The 19378-nt window shown below is 30.6% G+C and overlaps 1 protein-coding gene across 1 annotated transcript in view; it reads left to right on the top strand.

Moving 5' to 3' along the window:
- Positions 1-19378, top strand: part of LOC133325222 (poly(U)-binding-splicing factor half pint) — a 106915-nt gene that overhangs the window by 63337 nt on the left and 24200 nt on the right. Inside the window, exons 2-3 of the mRNA XM_061534003.1 lie at positions 9230-9462; positions 14265-14323. Of these exons, the coding sequence (XP_061389987.1) occupies positions 9230-9462; positions 14265-14323 (292 nt within the window). The remainder of the gene's footprint in view (positions 1-9229; positions 9463-14264; positions 14324-19378) is intronic.

Here is a 19378-nt window from a genome sequence, read left to right as displayed (position 1 = left end):
AATCTCACTTCCGACACCAATTGTTACGTTCTTGGATTTTACTTAATTCCGTGTAGACGTTGTTTTATTTCCCAATACAATTAGTACCAAATAAAACGCGGGTTCTTTCTGATTACGATTATTACAATGAGTTTATTGACACAACTTTACTTCGCACGTTACTTTACGTTACTTGACTGTTTCAATTCGCGATCTGATTCACAACTGACTAACTGCCTTTCCATTTCCCCTATTTATATGAGCCTTGCCTGTCGCCACAGAAGTTTCTAGACGATCTGGTAACACCTAGATTACGAACAATCTACCAATGCAACACACACATACAAACTTACATTGAGTGAACAATAACAACAACACATATACAGGCGAGGGAGTAACAAAGAAAGAGGAATTAAGCGATCATCAATGATGACGTTTAACAAGAATTGTACGTCAATAACAAAATAGAAAATGAAAGAGGAAATGGAAGAATGTAGAAAAATCTATACAGTAGTTGTTGTAAAGTATTCGAATAAACTGCGTAGTAGAAATTTAGGTTACAATTTAAATTCTTAAATTAACGGAATTAATCTAAATTAACTTAAATCTAAAGTTATATTCGTAACAATATTATAATTTAAGTTGTAATGTGTGTTGCCATATTGTAATTTAAGTTGCAATGTATGTTGCCCCATTGTATTTTAATTGTGTAATATTTTTCAATATTTTATTTATTGATTATTTTATTAAAAATTGTTACTTGTTATTGTTGTTTAAACTTTATAACAATACAAATGTGAAATATCAAGAATCCTCTTTATAAATTCTTTGTAATTAAAAGAAAATTAATTAAAGTTTGAAAATATGGCAACCTACAATATGACATGTGAAACAGCTGTTCATTGTTTTGATGTAATTTGGTATAGTTGTTGTACCAAATTGCATCAAAACAATGAACAGCTGTAGACAATAGATTACAAATAAAAGAACATTTTTTATGATGGCAAAAACACAGGCACATAATTGTGTGCCTTTTAATTTCGATATTTTATCTCTCCAAATTCTTAAAGTGGCCTACTCCTTTATTTCTTCCTTCAAATAATGCAAACAATAATTTTGAAACAAAAATATTTTTTGTATTTTTTTTTATGTTGTTTCATAATTTTTATTTAAGTTTTCACTGTTAAGCGGCTCATTAGGCAAATTTGGTTTGTCTATAATTTTTTTCTTGAGAGACAGATCCTCACCCAAAATGTCTGTTTTCGCCTCCCAAATGCATCAAACTCGACTTAAATATTCATTATTACCTTTATACATTCCTTGGCAATATTTGGTTCAGCATGCATCATTATCAATAGGATTTCCAAAGGCATTTTATTTGCTGTTTTCCAGATAAATATTTGCTTATTATCATTTATAATATTCTAAATCGTCATAGAATAAGTATTGTGTTAATATTTTTCATAAAAATATTTATAACTTATGTTTTTGTGGTCAACTCACTTTGAATTTATTAGCGAAAAATTTCGCACAAAATTTCATCTCATTCTCCTACTCCCTGTAATCCAGAATACCTATTTTTTCCCAAATCGGATTTTTTCTCTTTCGAACTTCATTCAGAATAAGGCGAAAGCGAGAATGCGAAAAAATTCACACAAAAATCTTGTTCAGAATAAGACGAAGGGGAAGAGCGAGTAAATTCACGTGGAATTGACATCCAGAATAAGGCTGATAATATCGTCTGATTTTATGTAATGGTGCATTTTTGATTTGCACGAAATTTGGCATAATATTTTTCATAAAAATATTTATAACTTATGTTTTTGTGGTCAACTCACTTTGAATTTATTAGCGAAAAATTTCGCACAAAATTTCATCTCATTCTCCAACTCCCTGTAATCCAGAATACCTATTTTTTTCCCAAATCGGATTTTTTCGCTTTCGAACTTCATTCAGAATAAGGCGAAAGCGAGAATGCGAAAAAATTCACACAAAAATGTTGTTCAGAATAAGACGAAGGGGAAGAGCGAGTAAATTCACGTGGAATTGACATCCAGAATAAGGCTGATAATATCGTCCGATTTTATGTAATGGTGCATTTTGATTTGCACGAAATTTGGCGTAGCGTACTGAATTGAGTCTAGTTTCGTGAAAATCGGTTGAAATTTCGATACATTTTCGACGATTTTATACAAATTCTGCACTAAAGACATAAAATATTTCTCCGATAGCGATAGAACTTTGCACAGGGTACTTTTCCACCCAGTGCGAAACAAAAATTCCTTGTTATAGCTGATTAGTTACAAAAAAATGAAGAAAAGCCTTAATTTTGGGGTACCGTTATATGGGGACCACCATACCATATGATGAAGGCATATATCTGTCGGCGACACCGACTGACACTTTTTTACTTGTTTCATATTCACATAAAATAGTTTCAAGGTTTATATGGGAAATTACAAAATTCTTTTAAATTCCTTGAAGTTGAGGTTTGCAAGGTTATAACTCGCGAAATATGAACATATTGCATATAATTTAAATGCTTTTTTTTAAATGAAGTGTTCTTGTCAAAATCTTAAAATATTGGTAATAAATAATAAGTTGCGTGGAAGCTGTGATGGTGGTAATGTAAAAAAAAATGGGTGAAAATGTGTTGAAGCCAACGAGTTATTTGTGTTCCTTCCTGATTTGTGGCTAAACTACACAACGCACGCACATGTGATCAGTGACTAAGTTGCAGAATACCCCATGGACAATATGGTTCTAATGTATGATTTTTCGATATAATCACTGCCTCCACCCAAAAAGGTTGCTGATATTTTGAAGCCGGATTTTTGCTGTTTTTTTTTTCTTATAATTAGGATGCGCATCCAGATAATGGACTAAACTAATTATAGGATTGTAGAACTCGTGATTTTGCTTCGTTTAGTGTATATCTCATGAATGTGCTCACCGTAGCTTCTTTGCAATTGGATTCCAAAGACGAAAATTTGGTGCGTAAATTTTTGTAAAAACATATTTTTTGGGTCTAAAATTAAGAAAGTCCATTAAAATTCCGTGGAACCCCGTGTGATTTTAGTTTTTTTACGTGCCGGATCTAATGAGGTCATCCATGTTCAATTCCGCCCAATAAAACGGCGGATATAGGTACCTTGAATGTGGGAAAAACTGCAAAAACTTATTTTGACAAATTCGCGTATATAATCGCGTTTTTCTTCGAATTGTTTTCACATACATTCATTCTTGTGTTATCATATTTGCGAATCTGTGTGAAAATAGGAAAAGAATATATCGATACGCGAATAATATGCGTATTTTATCAAAAAACGATTGTGGAGGCACATCCGCGGTTCTTAACCGATCCTTTTAAAATAGGTATCTTTTTGTGTATTTTCATAGGAGATTACTGAAATCGGATGCGCATAAAAATCGTTATCAAGTTGCGCGATTTTAAGCCATTTTTAGGGTCTTTGCATAGTAAAGTGCATCGAGCGGCACACTATGAACCCTAAATTAAACGTCGAAAAATTCATAATTATTGAAAGACATTGATTCGGTTTATACGAAAACCGCATGCGCCTCAACTGATTTCAACTAATACGCGAATTGCATGCTTTTAAATATTGATAATTTTAATGTATTGTAACTGCAATATATTTAGTCATTTACAGTCGAAACTGTTATCAGATGAATATACCGATATTTAACAATAATCTAAAAGAATTTGAAGAAAAAAGCGTCGCATATTTTAGAAGATTAAAGAAAATTGAAAAAACATTTCAATTTAATTAAAAAATTAATTTATTTTCTTTTCAGTTATCTTCATGCTTCTATTTGTTTTTCGCGACTATTAAACCGTATTTCAATGTGATTTGACAAGTATGCAAAGAAAACAAATGTGTTTAACTATTTGTGGAGAAATTCGCGAATTAAAACAAATAGGAATTAATTTAATTTATATTTGAAATACAAGATTTAAAATCGCTATAACTTTTGTGCGCAGCATCCGAATTTGTGAACGTGGACATATTTCGAATCAGCATATTTTTCGTAACCTATGTACCAAAAATCATGAATGTGCTCACAAAAAATTTTTATCATTTTTTGTATGGAATTTTAAAAGAATTTTGTAATTTCCCATATTTTAGGTCATCCAGTAAGGACAGCTGATACTTGGCATTTTTTTATTAAAAAATAAAATCAGTGCTGTGTTTAAATTTATTGTGCGCATTCAAACAGTGCAAAATAAATCGATTTTTTCAAAGATATTATCGCGCCACAACAACAATATATATATATATACATATTACGTTAGCTAAAATGAAAAAAAGGCGTAAATAACAAAAAATTGAAAATTGACTTTTTTTAATAAATATTGTGAATGTCAATAAACTACATGTGTTGACAAAGTTTTACACGTCTGCGGTCAAAAAATTATTAATTAACAAAAAACAAAAGGACGTAACTACAAGTGGGTTTATTTGATAAATGCAAAAAGGCGTAACTAACAAAAAATTCACGTTTTTACTTAAGGGAACCCCACCCATTCTCGATTTTAATTTTTCAAAATTTTCAATGGGCTGGTAAATCAATACCAATGCATGTTAAGGTTTGTAACTTTGCACATATATATTTGAAGATTTAAAAGAGAAGAAAAATAATTTACAAAAAATTTTTGTTATTGTTTTATTGTTGTTTTTTGTAATTAAAGAAAAGTCCTTATTTTTGATGGCGGGCATGATAACTCCTCGCTGGAACATCAGAATCCGAAAATTCCAACGGTGTTAGAAAGAGTACATGTCTGGCTCTCGTTTGAACTAGGATTATTGACTTCGCTCTAAAATTAACAAAATGGCGGACCTTTGAAAAAATATTTTTGGAAAATCGCCAATTTTTGACCAAAAACCAAGTTTAAAAATAAGGAAGATCTTTACCGATTGGCTTTATCCTAGTTCATACAATAGCTATACACTCACAGAGAAACGTGTAAAAATTTGGAATCGATTGTGTTATTAGTTTTTGAGTTATCGTGCCTGCCATTCGCAAATGAGAAAAACGCGTTTAAAGTTTGAGAAGCACTTTAGCCGTCACTTGATGCTGACACAATAAATCGGCTATATTTTCAAGAGTTCTTGAGATTTTCACTTGAAATTTTGTAAGGACATTCTTGAATTAGTGTAGATTCGATTTAAATCAAAAAAAACTTTGACCCCGAGAATGGGGGCGGGGTCCCCTTAATTGTTATGACTGTCATTAAACTAAATAACTAAATTTGCTAAAAAAATTATAGTCTATTATTCGTCATACGTTAGCTAAAATGCAAAAAGGCGTAACTAACAAAAAATTCACGTGTTTACTTAATTGTTATGACTGCCATTAAACTAAATAACTAAATTTGTTAAAAAAAATATAGTCTATTATTCGTCATATGCAATATCACCCTGCCGGGCATATTTTTTCATTTCACATGACATGTTTATAATTTTCATTCAAAACTGTTTTTTGCTTCTCCTACACAATTATGCTTTTGTTAGTTACGCCTTTTTGCATTTCAGCTAACGATATGCAATATCACCCTGCCGGGCATACTTTTTTTGACATGTTTATAGTTTTCATTCAAACCTGTTTTTTTTTTTTTTTTGATTCTTCTACACAATTATGCTTTCGTTAGTTATTCCTTTTTGCATTTTATCTGACGATATATATATATATATATATTTTGTAAATTTTTCGCAGATTTTCGCGATTTTTTTTTGATATTATCCTACCCAGATCATGCACCATTCTAAATTCACCAATCACCAAAATAGGTATAGCCGTTCTTGAGTTATAAGCGGTGTAACTAAGTCTTTTCTTTTTATCACCCATGTGCTGCATTTTGAGTTTGCTCGAATGTGCAACATTTTCCCACTATAGCGTTGTGGATCGAAAAAGATAAGATTGTACGTGTTATTTCTGAGCACTTAAAAGTTAAAAAAATAATGCAGAGTTAATATTTAACATATCTTTACAATATTTAATTAAAAGTATTCAGTATTCAGATTAGCTTTTCTAGTAAAATTAAAGAAAATAAAAAGGATCATTTTAATAACAGCGTGTTATAGTAAAGGCTAGAATTTTGTGACCTCTATATGGCAGACATGGCAGATTTTTTATAAACAATGCATTCCTACGCGCAGCAAACGTTTGGGCATTTTTTCTTCATTTTGTTGTTAAACAAATAGCAAATCCATTAAAAACATATGTTTTTTGTTGATAGTTATTGAATACAGTTCGTAACACATTGAACGAAACTAGATTTCGAACCGCACTTTCGATCGGAATTGCGCACACCATTTTAAAAAAAATGGGAATCTATAAAAGTATGATTATTCAAAAACACTCGGAACATGTCACAATGGCGTATGTATATAATAACTAGTTGACCTGGCAATCGTTGTCTTCCTTTAGCAATATTGTTGACGTATAATTTTCGACATTTAAATTTTGTTTTATACCCTCCACCATAAGGTTGAGTGTACAGATCGTTTGTAATACCTTGTTATAGAGTTATTAATAATATTATTAATAATTGAATTCGTGGAAAATTAATTCAAATGCATTCATAAGTTTGACTTTCGGATTTAATAAAATTTTCCCAATATATTTATAAGACTTCGACATAACCGTAGCACAATATTAAGTAAGCTATTTGTACCCTCCCTTTAGGTTAGCTCCCATAATAATATTAGGGTAACCCCCCAATATTAGCTTTTTTGAAGCCTTTTGACACGTTTTTCAACAGATTTGGGATACTAATAGAGCTGAAAATCACCATATTTAAATTATCTATATTAGCCCAAGTATCCGGATAACCCCCATATAATGACATTCCTCAATATTCGGTATTTGGCTGTAATTTTATATTCGCCCAAGCTTACGAAAAGGCCCCATATAATCTTCTTACCAAAAATGATCAACATTGGTCAACGTTTCCGCGTAGCCCCCCATATACTGGTATCCTCCCTAGTTCTCAAAACAAAAACTAATATACCTCCATTCCCATTGTAGTAACTGTAATATGTCATTCCGGAATATTGGAGGGTAAAATACATATTCCGAAATTTTTTCTATTTAGGTCCAAGTTTTGATATAGCTCCTATATACAGGTTCCACCTCATTTTCGGTATTATAACGACTTTGACCAATATTTTCATAGGCTATAATTTGTCATAACTGATTAAGAAACGTATTTTCAGAAATTATACACAATAGCTTAATGTTTTAAAAAGGCGTCATACATATTTCCCGCTTAATTTTTGGTATGTTGAAGTTCTTTCCCCCGTTTTCTAACCTGAGTGTCTATAATTTGACCATTATTTTTTCAGAGCGTGGACAACTTACTACCACATAATGCTCTAACATAGTCCCCATATAAATGTCCTGACCTATTTAAGGAATCTATGTATTGAGAGGTATAAAAAGTTCGATTTTCATTTAATATATCGGTAGTTGACCTAGTAGCTAAACGGCAACCAAAGAACAGGGCGGCCATACAAAATATTAAAACTATGCAAATGTGTGTTCAATGTTACTATTATACTATAAGTGTTAAAATCGAATATTTTATTTCATAAAACAACATTTATATTTATTACTAACAAAATTGGGGAAAAATTATTTTTTCAATCAATCATTCTTGACGTACTAATTCAACCTTTGGTGCAACTTTTGACAAAAATCTAAGTACAGCGTTTCAAAACAAAATTGAAAAATGGACCAAACAAGTCGCAGCAGGTCACAACGTTCTATAGAAAATAAAAAATACTATACATCTGACTATTAATTTTTTGTTTTATCTTATTCTTTTTTGTTATTGTTTTATTATCAAAAGTTTTGATTTTAATTCCGTAATTACATTTCGTTAGTTTTGTTTAGATTCCGATCGATTTGCTGAATTCTGAAAACTGAAACGAACTCCATTTGTATAGTTGAAATATGGCAACACTGCTATAATCAAAACAAAATCTGTCAGGCAAGTCACAGACATGAATTCCGATTGAAAGTGGAATTAATTACCTATAGTTATTTATCAAAAAAATAAAGCACTTTTTGACGAAGTGTTTCCACACATTTTTTCGTTAAACCCCAATTTTCTTCAAACCAAAATAATTAATAATTTTAGTATGGGCTAATAAGGCTAGATGATTTCACCCGAGTTTGTACTTCTCCGTACGTAAGCAAAACAATTGACAGTATGGGGGATTTCCAACCACAATTGCCGATAATATTCGCTTCTTATACGACCTTAATTGACCTTGAATTTTACAATACGAATGAAACACTATAACAAAAATAGAAAAATTAAATAAAACAAAATTCTTCAAAATCTGTTATTCCAAAGCAGTTGCAGTTTAGCATAGACGGTGTAACAAATCTCTTGCTTCTTTCATAACTATTTCCCTGAAGATGATTGTCGAAGACAGTCGAAATATAGGAAAATAAAAAATAGAAAACAAAATACTGATTTTTATTTAATCTAAAGCCGGAACGAATCCAACAAGTAAAATAATACATCACAGGTTAATGATAACAACAAAAACAATTGTATTATTTTTTTATTGTTTTAAATTATATACATTTTTATGGTTTTGGTTTCGATTAAAGTAATATTGTCCTATTTAAAATATGAAAAGGGATATAATTTCAGTTTTCTGAATTCATCAAATCGATCGGAATTTGGAGAAGGTAAAATAAAAACGATCAGAATGGAAATATGCAATAGAAACCATTCTTATCGGAATATGTGACATGTCTGAATATGTGCAATTGCATTCAGCCATTTTTGAAACTTTACACAATGTCATTATTAATAGCCAACAAAATGGTTAGTTGGAGACATATATCCACACTCACACATACATTCTCTAGCAACATTTTATGTAGTATTTTGTTATTTTCTGTCCTAATCCGAACTTCATGCACATTGTTTTAGTTTTTATTGTTAAAGAACCGTTGAAACGCAAACTTTTATCGCATATATTGGTTTCAAGATCTCATATACTGTTTTTCTGATTTAGAACAATTACCACATAGTTTTGAAGATTTTACTTGTTTTCCAAAAAATTGTGTGGCAATCTGCTTTATCCGAATAGAAGTACGTGAACAAAATAATAGTCTTTAGATGTTAAAGTTTTAAACTTTCACCGTACGTGCCAAAGCACTGTTGATGTTCACATAATAATTAGCACATGCTTTCATTTATTTTCAGGAAAATCAGATAGTAAAATTCCTTACATTTCACAGCCTGTATACGATCTTAAGCAGACAGGTGATGTTAAATTTGGCCCTGGAACCAGATCGCCATTATTGGGATTGCTCGGCGGCGCACTTCCAAAACTATCATCGGACCAACATGATGCCGTCAGTAAAGCAAAGAAATACGCGATGGAGCAGAGTATTAAAATGGTTCTCATGAAGCAAACTCTTGCCCACCAACAACAGGTAGTATTAATATATATTATGAGTACACATCCTACAAACATTGGCTAAAAGTAGTTAAGAGACTAATTAATTTTTGAACTCTTTTTGTCAAAACGATTGTCGGATCGAGTGTAAATAAAAATTTCGGATTATTAGTGTTATTTTACTAAAAATATGCTCGACGTCTCGTAACAGTTTTATGTTGACATAAAAATGGGATAAAATGAGAGATATTAAACTGTAGACTGCATTTAAGGAAATAAAAAATAATTCGGTATAATTAGTCAAAAGGGAATAACGGTACATATTTATGGCTGTTTTTTACAATGTTTACAATGAAAATTTTTAGCAAAACAATTGTAATTTTGTAATGGTATGCAATTAAATGGAATTGTTTTATAAACCACAAACTATTTTAACGCTAGATTACGGATTATTCAAAATTGCACCTAGATTTATAATTTTTATGAAAAAAACATGCTTAAGTATACCAAATTAATTTTTTCAGCCACTAGATGGTGAAGTTTTCATATTATGGATGACAAAAGCCGTATAGTGTAAAAATACCAACAAAAAAATATAAAGTTGTAGATGCTTTTTTATGACTGCGAAGGATTCGACTAGTTTGGAGGTTAACCCGGGTGATATTTGATCCCATTCCGCCTTTTAAACTGTTTTGAGGTCCCTCACGATTCTGATGCTATAATGTTTCATATTTTCCATTTCAATTAACTCAAATTTGCAATATGATTAAGATCTTGTACAGGATCCAAAGTCTGGAATCTAGCGTGATACGTCTGGGATCATTATCCTATTGAAAGATAACGTCCCGCGAGATCCTCATTTGGACTATATTTTGCTTCAATTTTTGCTTTAGAATGTTTAAATAGTCCTTTGCTGTCGTAAATAAATCAATAAAATGGATGGATTATAACGAGATATGTTCCTATTGTTCTCCATCCAATCTTTTTATATAGAATTTGTTCTCATCCGTAAAAACATTTTGGTGCTTTTTGCAAAAAAAAAACACGTCGTTGAATATTAACACCGCTAATAAATGGTTTTCTGGTAGCATATCAATTTTAAATCCAATTTTTCTTATGTACTTTTGTACTTACAAAAGGATCGAAGTGGATTTGACAACGTAGAATTGAACAGTGTCTTCGTGATAACTAAAATTGGTATGCTACATATCAATAAAACGGTATCAAAATCACACAAATATGTGCAGCGGTTTGTAAATTACAGCCACAACAAAGCAAGATATTGTGGAAAATTATTTGTTTTTGGCTTGAAAAAAATAATGCCATCATATTTATTTTTTAATAATAATAGAAATTTCAGAAAAAAATATTGGATTTATTCTTTTGTATTAGTTGAATTTCACCCAAAAAATTAACACATATTAAAATAATCACTTCCTGTGTACATATGTGAATATAGCTTATAACTCGCGAAATATGAACATATTGCATATAATTTAAATGCATTTCTATAAAATAAAGTGTTCTTGTCAAAATCTTAAAATATTGGTAATAAATAAATTGGAAGCGTGTGATCGTGGTAACAAGTAAAAACAAGTTTTTTGTGTTCTTTCCTGATTTGTCGCTAAACAACGCAACGCATGTACAACAACTGATTTCAACCAATACGCGATTTGCATGCTTTTTAATGTTTATCATTTTTATGTATTGTAATTGCAAAATATTTGCCCATTTTTAAAGTCGAAACTGTTATCAGAAGAATCTACCGATATTTAACAATCATCTAAAAGATTTTGAAGAAGAAAGCGTCACATATTTTAGAAAATTACGTCAAAAACGTATTCCCTTAACCATACTAAAAAGATCGAAAATTAAAAATAGTTTTGTTTTAATTAAAAAATTTATTAATTGTCAAATTAATGATTCGACAAGCATGCAAAGAAAACAAATGTGTTTAACCATTTGTGAAGAAATTCGCGAATTACAATAAATGGAAATTCATTTAATTTATATTTGAAATACAAGATTTAAAACCGCTACAACTTCTGTGCGCATCTTCAGCATATTTTCCTTAGCCTATGTACCAAAAATCATGAATGTGAAAATGCAATTAACTCCGCGATAGTTTCAAAAACAGTTTTATTCAAATTTGGTTTTGTAAAACAGCTTACTGATCGCGAGTACCCTTATGAATCAAATGTAGTTATACAAATTTCGCCGATAAATAGTTTTTTTTATAGAAATGTCATCGCACAAAATTTTCAACTTTGGATGGATATTGCTGTGAAGCTCTGTATATTACTACCCAAAATATATATAAAGTTACTTAGATTCGCGAGTACAACAATCATATAATTCATGTTAGGAAATTCCTGATTGCGCATTTAATCTAGAAGAAGAATAAAAAAACACTCAAAATCGAGCTTCAAAGTGTTTGCATCATTTAACGGTAGATGCATATATAGTTAATAAATTGACTCACTCCATAAATCAAGAGTTAGTTTAGATGTTAATGGCTAACAATATGCATAGTTATTTTTTATATTTTTACAATGAAACAGGGGTTTAGTATACAATGGCACAGAGGGACTGCTAAATATTTTAATTTATTAATTTATTTTTCTACAATAAGTTGTGATAAGTTCTTATTTTAAACACAAAAGAAAATGATCTTCTTAAAAGGTATCAGGTATCAGAGATGGTCCGTCAGAAACGTAAATGACGTGAGTGACGTAAATGACATACATTTCCGACGTATAATACATACGTCAGAACCGTCGGAAACCAGCACAAAACCATTACATTTTTGACAAAATAGCTATTTCCATTAATCATTTCGGAAATTGTGTAATTTTGTTTTCTTCTCAAAAAAGTTTAAAATTTTTTATCAATTCTAGAGAGGCAATAACGCGTGATTATCGAAATAGTGTACATGAATGGACAGTAAGGTATGCAATTGAACTATTTCTGTGAATATACATGTCTTTCATATTTAGTTCTGTCACTCAATATATGAAATAACGAAATCGTTGGAATAGTCGTCTAAAATATTCAATATAAAGGATTCCCTTTAGAAAAACATTGAATCGTTATAACCATCAAAAGAAAATTATCTTCTTATTATTATTTTAGATAGATAAGAGACCCGTCGGTTTCTTGAAAAGGTATCAGGTATCAGAGATGGTCCGTCAGAAACGTAAATGACGTCAGTGACGTAAATGACATACATTTCCGACGTAAATGACATACATTAATGGAAATAGCTATTTCCATTAATCATTTTGGAAATTGCGTAAATTTGTTTTCTTCTCAAAAAAGTTTAAAATTTTTATCAATTCTAGAGAGGAATACGTAAAGAAATAAAAAAATATATATTCAAGAAAATATATGTATGTATATGGTGATAATATTGAAATAAATGACGTTTACTACATTTGTTACATTTTATACAGGTAATGACGTTTTCGACATTATCGCCTTTTTGACAGTCGAAAACCTAAAAATTCGTTATACGAACGAAAAGCCAAATTGTAGGCTTTTATGTTGGAAATGTGGTTAAAACTCCCAAAATAGCGACAATTGGGCGGGACAATTATATGAGAGCTATACCAAAACGTGGACCGATTACCATTTGCAATACCATACTTCCTGGGAGTAACAATAACCTTAGTGCAACATTTCAAAGCTTATTTAGATATCTATCGTGAAAATGATGTTATGTTCGGACTAGACGAACTTTTTATACCCTCTATAATGAGGATGACATTCAAAATATCAAAAATAATGGGAGACTCCTAGGAGAAACTCATGTTATGATAGGACTTTGAACATACCGAAAAAGACGTGAGAGAATATGATTTAAATTCTCAAAATACCTAATTGTGGGCTACACCAAAATGGGTATCGATATGAATAATAATTTTTGGTAGTCAATATTAACGTGGGTTAATATTATAATTTTTAGTATATGGGACTACACCAAACGCGGACCGATATATCCTATTTGCAATAGCAAACGTCCTAGGAATACTAGCAATGTCAGTGCAAAAGACACACATAAATAGACAGAAAGCCTGTTTCCCTAAGACGATCAAAAGAAAAACAAACAAATTGGGTTTCTCTAAACCGTACTAGTAAGGACCAAGTAAAATAGTTCGTTATATCCAAGGTAAGACAAAAGTTGGGTCCGATTAAATATTGCGTTATAAAAGAAATTTTCTATAAGAGTTCAGATTTCTGTGAACAAAATGTCTTAACCCTTTCAGTGTCAAAAATTTTTTTGTCGGAATAAAAATCTAAAGTTTTGTATTTAAAATCATATAAAGCCATAGAGTTTAGAAAAAATAGCAATTTTAATTTTAACCCTCGGACAGTTTCGTCTGTCATCCAGCAAAAACAAAAACATCAATAGTAACGGTACATAGGATAACCGAAAAATCGCAAAGAATGTCGAATATATTCGACAAAAACATTGAAAGGGTTAAAATATCTTCGTTGTCTTCGTTGTAAGCGTAATTTTGGAAAAATAAAATATTTAAAAAAATCAATATTATAGAAAATTAAATAAATTTTCCCAAAATTTCCCTTTAAAATTTATTTTTTAATTTTGTTTAGCTAATACTATAAATGCAAAGGCAACAGTCTTTATATTCTCCACAATAAAAAGGTGGTTGTTTTATTTGAGTTCGTACAGAGTTCTAATACTTATTACGAAATTTTGATGTTTATTGGATTTTTGAATTGATATTTTAAAAATATTCACATATTGTATATGTGCATAAACATACTCATATTCGATTCATAAATATCTTGTAATTCTTTCTATAATTTTATTTTCAGCAACTCGCATCACAACGTACCCAAGTACAAAGGCAACAAGCACTGGCGTTAATGTGTAGGTAAGTGCAATCATTTTTATTTTGTGTGTGATTCTAACCAAATATATTTCCACAATTTTACCAAAAACTTGTAGTTACTTATAGTTATATAAAATGTTCAAAACATTCTTTAACAAGACCTACTCAATTCAAATATTGTTTTTGTACAACAATTATGATCATACAAGTGAATGCCCAAACAAATTTAGAAAATATGTTAAGTTTTTGTTGACATAAATATTAAATATTCATATAATATAACTAATGATTTATCGAGATTCAAACAAATGTTATGAATTGATGAATAAATTTAAAAAATTAAGAAATGTATGTATGCACAGAACACGTATTTTTAATTTTTTACATGTTATTTTTATTTCAAAATTCAAAATTATTAATTCCACATCACATGATTTGATTTTATCTTCATTCTGCCATCTTGTGCGATTTTCAATTCGGTCAAGACATTAATTGCACTTTATTTTTTAAACTAAATGAGATTGTTCGTCTGGTGGTGTTTTCGACTTGCTCCGACAAAAGAAGTTATTTGATATTGCTCTTTGTCATATAGATTTGAATTAATCCATAATATTTCCCGAATTGTAAAGTTTTGAACTATATATTGTCAATATATTGGTTATTGCAAAATGTGACCCAATGATGATACATAGTGTTTGTGAAAATTGTGAATGGCAAAGAACGGTTCAAGTTATAGAACCACTTTTCCACAACAATATTGTGATTTATACAACAGCTGATAAGATCTGAGGAAACACTATGCCAATAACCAATAGTTTATCTGACAAAATTTTGTAATCTGTTTGGATCTTGTTTTTAAATTTACTAACATATAATTATAGCGATTTCCAAAAATACTTCCAAAGGTCTATCTTTCTTTCATTTTATATGTCATGATATAATGGTATTTTCAGTGTAGTAAATGTTAATACCCATGACGTGAAATCAAACTGTTAGGACTCAGAGGATAACTTTTTTCATTTCAATGTATTGCATTTATATTATGACAACATGCATAGTTTTAGCGATAGCCATACTAATTATTCATGTTTTCGTTGATTGTCAGTTCTGCATGTTGACATTTTGAAAGAATGAACGCCAGATATAGATGCTACTGTGCCAGGTTGGCTAACACTTAAACATAACGCCTAACAGTATTGCCATCGTTTATTGTTCCTGATACTGGGTTTCAACCCAATAAAATGCAAAAGCATAGAAAGGATCTTTCAAATCCATATCAAGTCCGAAGATGGGGCCCAGTAATTCTCTCCTTCCGGTACCTCCCTCACAAATGATCAGTATGTTATAAAATTAGATCATAACAACATATTTTTTACTTGTTCTAAATGATGCTTTCTTGAGAATAATATCCATTTGATCTACTTTAAGATGTTAAAATTCCCTGTGTTTTCCGTGCTTATATTAGCCAGAATACCCATATCTCCATGTTCATTCAAATCATAAATGCATATCTACACTTTGGATTTAGCTGCCCAAAGTAAATCTCCTTGGCATTATTGTTCAGGAGTTTCTCTCATATATTTCGTTTAAGTGCACTATTGCGTTTGTTTACACACCAACGCCAACACCCTCGATGTTAGTGTAGCCATTACTCATATCGAGTATAATTTTTCGTTGTCCATGTGTAATTTAATATTTACATTTTTAGTCATAAATTATTATATACCTTTTTATGAAATATACATAGAATTAACGGCATTGAATGTCATTTAAAAATACTCTCCGAATTGAAAAAAGCTGCTATAATTAAAAAATGATCAGAAATTTTAACCAAATAAAAGTCAATTTTAGATCATCTAATAAAGAGTAAGGTGATTGATAGACAGACTGAAAAATACTCTCCGAATTGAAAAAAAGATGCTATAATTAAAAAAATGATCAGAAATTTTAACCAAATAAAAGTCAATTTTAGATCATCTAATAAAGAGTAAAGTGATTGATAGACAGACTGACTTAACGATTCATCAGCGCCCAGACGAATGTTCTGATGCTAAAATCTTGAAATTTGGGGTCCAAAGATACGGCTGAGTTGTTGGAAATTCGTACTAGAACGGCACTAAAAGCACAATAAAGTACTAAATGTGGTCCCATTTGTATTTTGAAAACTGATGAAGTGTAGAACAGATGGAAATTCCGTACAGTACCAAAATGTACTAAATTTGGTACAATTTGTGAATGTATGGAGTTAAAAACTTGAAACTTAAAATTTGAATTAAGGTTGAGCGATAAGGGCCAATATAAGAAGGTGGTTTTGAATGCGTTTACGAAAGATTAGCACTGCATTGTAGAATTAAGATATGTTGGTTGTTTGGGAAATTCGTACTTATGTGTACTACATGTATTTATTTTATTCATTGCGACGAAAAAGCCATCTGGCCAATAAATATCGCAACATGCCAAAAACTACAAACGTGTACTTCGCATTATAAAACGTATCTTAAAGCTATACAGTGTATATCTTAATATAATTTATGAATTCTAAGTAACAAATTTCAGACCAATTTTAAATTTATTTTAAAACTATACCGTTCGTATACTAATATAATATATGAATTTTTATTAACAAACTAGAAAACAGAAAAGGTTCCCCAGCCATGTAAAAAGAAAGCAGTAAAGACTATTGTTGGTAATATCTAAGCAACAGAAATGAATAGATTCGCATCTACAAAACAAATTAAAAAAAATATATTAGTCCAGCATGTAATTAACAGCAAAACAACATTTTGTACAATTTAATTTTTAGGTGAACTAATAGAGCTGGAATCATGAAATTTGGAGTTAGGATCACTGTTGGGGTGTAGGATTGGATTGGTAGGAAGTTCTACCAAAGTGTACTACATGGTACTAAATTTGGAATCATTTGGATTAATGTGAACCGATAGAGCTGGAACACTGAAATTTGGTATAGAGCTAGATTTCTGTTGGATTATAATTGGTGTGTAGTGGTTCAGGTATGGAGGCAGTTTTTGCAATACATACTATAAGAGAACAAAGGTACTATGTGCTACTGAAATGGTCGATATTGTTGTGTAGGTTGACATATCGTTAGCTAAAATGCAAAAAGGCGTAACTAACAAAAGCATAATTGTGTACATACATAATTACATACTTCATTCTTATTTTGTAATGAATTACGTATATTTTATTTAAGGGACCCCCATTATCGGTGTCAAAAAAAATAATTTAGTTTTTTGCTTTAATTCGATTCTAAACTAATTGAAGAATGTCACTACAAATTTCAAGTGAAAATCTCAAGAACTCTTGAAGATATAGCAGATTTATTGTGTCAGCATCAAGTGACGGCAAGAGTGATTCTCAAACTTTAAATGCATTTTTCTCGAGGCAGCACGATAACTTCAATCGGTTCCAAATTTTTACACGTTAGAGAATGGGGGAGGTCCCCTTAATTGAGAATGTTTAATTAAAATCGATTCACATCCATAAAAATTCCCATATCTTCCTAACACTTTTTTTAATTTTTGGTTTGCTCTCATTTCTCATATTTATTTTTTTTTATTTTTTAGGTAAGCCAAAAATAAAAACAACAAGAAGATTCAAATCATCTGACCAAATGAGACAAAACCTTCTGTTAAATCCTAAAAGCTTTTATACATTTCTTAATTCTAAAAGAAAAGTTAGAGAATTTCCTAGTAGTATGAAGTACGGCGATATGGTTGAAATAGCAGACATGTTTGCAGATTTCTTTCAAAGTACATACTCTACATTACCATTCAACTCAAATTATGCTTTTAATATTGATAAAAAATAAAATCTCCCTAATTTTCTTCTAACAGAAGATGAAGTGTTGAATGGTTTAGTATCAATAAAGTATTTTTGCTCCCCAGGTCCTGATGGAGTACCTGCCAATATATTGAAAACTTGGGCTTATATTTTTTAATATTTTTTTTTAATATTTCGCTGCCTACAGGATACTTTCCTCTAGTGATCTAGCTTCATTATCCCCTTACATAAGTCTGATAGCAGAAATGTTATTGAAAATTATAGGGGTATTGCAAAATTAAGCGCCATTCCAAAACTTTTCGAACTTCATATCACGTAGAATAATTCATTTCGTTTCGCCAATAATTTCACCTTGTCAACATGGTTTCATAAAAGGGACTTTAGTAAAGCGTTTGATACGGTGTTACACAAACTTTTATTATTTAAATAGGATGCCATGGGTTTTCCATGCAAATTTTTGTCCTGGATTCTTATAATGACATTTGCTCTAGAAATATTGATGTTCATTCTGGAGTTCCTCAAGGTAGCCATTTAGGTCCATTATTATTTGTGTTATACCTTAATGATCTTCCATCAGTGACTCAATTTTCTAAAGTGTTGATGTTTGCTGATGATGTAAAACGTTTCAGAAATTTAGACTCACAAAATCAAGCCCTTACTCTACAAAATGATTTGTACTCTCTTGAATACTGGTGTAGTATTAACGGTATGTCACTAAATCTTAAACAAATGTAAAAAAGTATGCCTATCCAAATGTCGTTCAATTCCTACCGATTATTTTATAGGATCTTACAAATAAGACAATGTTGACTCCTTTGTTGACCTTGGGGTTCTCTTAGATGATGAATTGCGATTTAATTTAGCTTGGAGTACAGTTGAAGCACTCCCCCCTTATGAAGATCGTTTAAAACTTATTAATCTTCCAAAACCAGAACCAAGGCGTCAATGCTAAGATCTATATTTTTAATAAGACTTTTACGTGGTCAAATTGATTCGAAATTTTTAATCGGTGAAATCAAGTTTAATGTACCTTCACGTCTTACTCGTAATTACATACCGCTTTATATTCCTTTAGTGAGATCTAATTATACTGGTAGTATGGTAAAAGTAAAAAACACAACATAAAAATTAAATTAATAGGCATATCCTACAGCATAGACAAAAGCACTTGAAGAATATAATCGCCTAAGAAACTAAAAGTCACTTGAATTCAGTGATTGCATCGTCGGCGACAATCGCTTTCTTATCGAAAATAATGAAGTTCACGGAAAGAATTGTATCACACCTGCGTCACTA

Source organism: Musca vetustissima, unplaced genomic scaffold, assembly GCF_032173495.1.
Source record: "Musca vetustissima isolate MV318-11 ecotype Yass unplaced genomic scaffold, APGP_CSIRO_Mvet_v1 utg11272, whole genome shotgun sequence".
NCBI lineage: Eukaryota > Metazoa > Arthropoda > Insecta > Diptera > Muscidae > Musca > Musca vetustissima.
Note: the sequence above shows the minus strand (reverse complement) of the source record. Positions and strands in the feature narration are given on the sequence as shown.